General features: G+C 48.5%; 1 protein-coding gene across 1 annotated transcript; it reads left to right on the forward strand.

Annotated features, from left to right (window-relative positions):
- Positions 1–1,963: 1,963 nt before the first annotated feature.
- PPTG_06835 (hypothetical protein) lies at positions 1,964–3,540 on the forward strand (the record flags this gene model as incomplete). The annotated part of the gene is made up of 1 exon (XM_008900878.1): positions 1,964–3,540. The coding sequence occupies one exon, from the start codon at positions 1,964–1,966 to the stop codon at positions 3,494–3,496; it is 1,533 nt and encodes a 510-aa protein (XP_008899126.1). The 3' UTR covers positions 3,497–3,540.
- Between the last annotated feature and the right edge of the window lie 1,252 nt (positions 3,541–4,792).

Below are 4,792 nucleotides of genomic sequence, written 5' to 3' on the forward strand. Positions count from 1 at the left end.
TTTAGCACCTCCTCCCACGGCAACGTCTTGGATTGCTCGGTGCAGAACGACTTGAGCGAAATCTTGATAACACTTACGTCTTTGTCAGCGTTTGCTGCGCGTTGTGCAGCCACATCTTGACGTCGTCGCTTTGTCTCTGTGGTCAGGTGTTAGAGCTCCAATAAATATCTTCGAGTTTTTCACTTGCGAGTTTGGTCCTGGGTCGTCTTCTGCGTCCAAGCGAGGACGCTTCGTCGCCATCGTGCAAATTGTCGAATGATATGCTAGCTCTCCTGCTTTGGCAACAAAGATGCAGTCTAAAACACTGAATTCAAGTAAATTATTATGCAGTCATCTATTGGCCGAAATAAGTATTCATTGCACTTGCAGTGTGTGAGTGATGCTCAGTAAATAGCCGCCTTTTACTCTGACGGGGCGAACTGGTCCAATTGCTTTCACTTACAGATATTACTATTGTCATACAGCTGAAGAAACCCAGGAGCTTCTGATCAACGTGATCATTATCATTCCCCTCTTGCCTTTATACAAATACGATTGACGCTGCTTACCAAAAGCCGATCATCCAAACGCAAAAAGCTGCAGCAGCATTGGCCACATTGGCAGATAGCAAGGCAACCAGATCAGATCGCTGATCTGAATGGCATCCATCCGTTGGTGGAAGTCGGACTACAAAGTTGTCTGAAAATTACCGTGGCGCTGGTAAGGTTGCGCCAAACGATGCATATAATTGCTTTCTAGTGAGGTTTTATTTCCGTGGGATGGGGCCACAGAGCGGAGACATCTTTCGCCTGATGACATTGCAGCTGCACACACGTCCAATGCTGGAGTTGAAAGAGCCTGGACGCGTATTTAAATACCACTTACGTAGGAAATGACATTTGTGTGTGGCACTGCTGCGATTCGCGATGCCGGGAGATTCTAACCAGCACAGTTATTGGCCCCTCAGTCTACGGATAAATGAAAATCAAATCCGAGCGTATTGAATATACTAATTGAAGTTGTTCGAGCTTGTTTTGGGAGTAAATTAGCCTTCTTACGATATATTGAAAAAGATTAAAAGAACAATAACGCCGTGGTTACTGTGATATCACAAAAAAACTAAAATAAAAAGCAAAGAGCTTTTCAAATTTCCAATACAAAAGTACTACGTTTGGCTGCCAGTTGAAGCTCTTTCTAGTGCATCGCTAGAGTTGCCAGCAGGAAGAATACAAAGACACGCGCGATTCCGTCCGTCAGCAGGGACTAAAAGTGAGTCTGGTGAAAATATACCATACCACGGTCATCCTGACTCCGTTGTTTTCTCCTTTGTGTAGCTCATATTTTCAGACCATAGCCGAGAGGTCTATCCGAATCGTGCGTCCCCGCTAATCTGCTCACAGCGACCGAACGAAACGGATCCCATAGCTGTCCCGCGTGAATGGCCTGCTCTAGGTTTCTTCTCGCTAGTAGTTAGTACAAAGCTGCGGGGCTCTGTTGTACGTTCACTCTGCTTCATTTTTATTTTTGGTGCTCGTCATGCACGAGAATTGCCGATGCATGTACACTTTAAAAAGACACCATATTGTTCGTATTATTGTGAACATTATCCCAGCCATGTACTTCGACTCAGCGCACGCAGCATGACGACACAGCATTGCGCGGCAGACAGTGCCAGTCATGAAGCTCAACTCAGCGCACGCTGCATGACGAGCCAGCTTTGTGCGACAGACAGGCCAGCGAGACGTTGATGACAGGGACCTCCGCCGTGGAATGCATATATGTGAACTCGACGCCGTCTTGTAGTTGGACCAATTGTTCTAGCACCTGGTGCTGAGCACAACGACGTGAAGTTCACGCCTGTATCGCTGTACGAGGACCGTCGAGCACTCCGCTCCCGCCCAATTGGATATCAATACTCGATCCGTTGATCGGGCCACAACGATATTTCCCACGGGATTTCACACGCTCCCGACGAACCGGGGACATGAGCTGCGTCTCGAACAAAAGCGTTGTTGGCGACAAACACCGCTTCCCGCTGCGTTCCACCGAACGCGTCTGGACCGCCGAGCCCGACGTATCGGTCAAATGTTGCCACGCTATCGCTATCAGTGGTGACATGGACCAATTGATCAAATTCCTTCCGACTGCGGTCATGCGCACGTTCAACCGTCACCCACGGCTGCGCGCACTGGTCGTCAAGGACGAGGAGTTCATGGCCGAAATTCAGCCGCATATCACGCTGGACGACGTCACGGCCAAAAATCTGCTGCGTGTCCGTGAAATTTCGGACTCGAACGAGGACGTCGCGGCCTGGAAGACCTGGAATCAGTTCGTACAGACCGAGACGCACATCCCGTTCGACCGGTTCACACAGTTCATGTTCTACCTCACTGTATGGGTTAACCGGTCGGAGAACAAAGCTCGTTTCTTCCTCTTCTCGGACCACATCATGTCGGACGGCTACTCGGGCCAGATCTTCGTCAACGACACGCTCGAAGACGTCGCATTGCTGTCGATTGAGGCGGCTAAACCGGTGAACGAGTTCCCGCTGCGACCGTCACTCTACGACATGTGGTTCACCGGCGGCCCGTGGTGGCTCAAGCCGGTTGCCAAGATCGTGTTAGCGCTTATTGGTGGTTCCGCTTTCGTCAACTTCATGAAGGGTTTCAAGCCCGTTCTGACCCCGCGTGAGGATCAGAAGGACTTTGGACCAAAGTCTGGTATCCCGTTCGAACAGAACAGTACCACGCTACTCAGCCAGGCCGGTAACCCGACCAACATGCGCGATACTCTGCGCAAATGCAAAGAAGAGGGCGTCACAGTGGGTGGAGCTCTGATTCCGATGTTGGTGCTGGCCTTCTACCACGCCAGCAAGGTCGACCATAAACTCAACGGCGTGGACGAGACCGACGGCCCGTTCCGGTTGGTGGCCGATATGTGCTACAACATGCGTCAACGTGTACCAAAACCCGCAGAAGAGCGACAAGTGGGTATGTATGTGGCCATTAATCCTCTCCAGTGGCTGGCGACCGATGGTGTTAACATGAAGACGGAGAAGTTCTGGAACTTGGCTCGCACTTCGAAGCAGCAGATGGTTTCGCAAGGCGATAAACTACTGGAGATGGCTATGCCGTGCTTCCTTTTGGATCGCAAGCTCATCAAACCAAAATTCGGAGAGATGCTTGGCGATGTTAAAATCCCTAGCTCCTGCACAGGTGACGCAACTATCTCCAGCATCGGACGCTACATCTACAAGTCGAAGCATAACTTGGCCTCTAACGGCGTGCTTGAGGTGGAGGACATGTTCGTCTTCTGTGGTGTCCCGCTCGTGGCTCCGTCGTCGATTATTTGGCTATCCACCGTCAACTCGTTCAACTACTCGCTGGCCCACAAGGTGGACGAGAAGGTTGGCAGTGCGTTGTTTAACGCTTACGTCAAGATCTGCGAGAACGCTAGCAGCATCAACAAGGATGACACAATGGAGGACGTACTCAAGCGTCTTGACATCCATGCCTAAAACTACTATAAATGAAAATATTCTTACAATTACTTTAAGCTTCACCGATGTGTTGACTGGAGACAGCATCGTGATGACCGCAAGTCCAATCGGCTATTATCCTCTCCCTTCAGACCGTCATGGGGTCGAACAATACAATAATAAATTGTATTGCAGAATTATCTTGCACGTAAAAATCACTGCAAAATGCTCGACCCCAATATTAATTATATTGGAGTTGTTTTTCGCATGGTCCCATGTATTGAACATCGACGGCAATAAAAAAAAAATCATTGCAATAGGGTGAGTCAGAATTGAGGAATGGCAAGAAAAAAAATGATGGGGGCAGACACTGCTAGCATGTGGAGGTTGCACCGCAGTTTACTTGGCCCTCCCAGCGACTGTAGGTGCTTGATTGGGCCAAGGACCGCAATAGCATGTCGTCGTCCTTCTAGAACCTGCATATTGTACCTTTCTGACAGCTAAGTATGGTGCCTTGAAGCATCAATGCAAACTACCGTGTATCAGAGAGCAAGCGACATCTTATAGGCATGCTTAAATCGAAGCTGGGCGATGCAAATGCACCCGAACGCTCGTTTGCCGCATGCAAGAGTTGTTACGGTGAACTGCGAAGTTGAAGACTCAATTTGCATAGAATTCATTTGATTATAAGAGTGATGATCACCCAAAAGTGGCCAACCATTTCTGAAATGGTTGGCGATTGCCGAAATGGTTCACCTAAACAGGTAAACCATTTCAGAAAAATGAAATGTGAGCCAACCATAAAAAATGGTCCGCCATTTTGCAAAATAATAGTCACGAAAGATCTAATTCTGACTCTCCCCAATACGAGCACTTCCAAATCAATTGCTACGGTATTCACATGTAAATACCGTAAAAACTGATTCGGTGTCATTTTTCCGACATAGGTACCGTATATCACGGCGTAGATGGATGGAATTCGCCGTGCGAATTGCACTAAGATTATTTGATGATTGTGATAGGCTGAATAATATTTATGTGTTCTTGAAAGGTCACTGAGCACAGTGCAACGATGGGAGAGCTCGATGCACGCGTTGAAGAAGTGCTGGAGAAAACGACAGCGGAGAAGATCAAGTATACCTATTTACGTGCAATAGCTCGCTTTGTGGAGTGGCTGCATACTAACACAGACGACGATCGACGGCAGACACTTTTCACTAGCTCATTCCGAGAGCTTCAGACTATTAACGCAGGCACAATTACTTCGTGGCTGTCAAGACCACCTTTGCGAAGTCCCGTGTGTTTGGACTCTTTATCTACGCAAGATTGTATGCG

Source organism: Phytophthora parasitica (assembly GCF_000247585.1).
Source record: "Phytophthora parasitica INRA-310 unplaced genomic scaffold supercont2.10, whole genome shotgun sequence".
Taxonomy (NCBI): domain Eukaryota; phylum Oomycota; class Peronosporomycetes; order Peronosporales; family Peronosporaceae; genus Phytophthora; species Phytophthora nicotianae.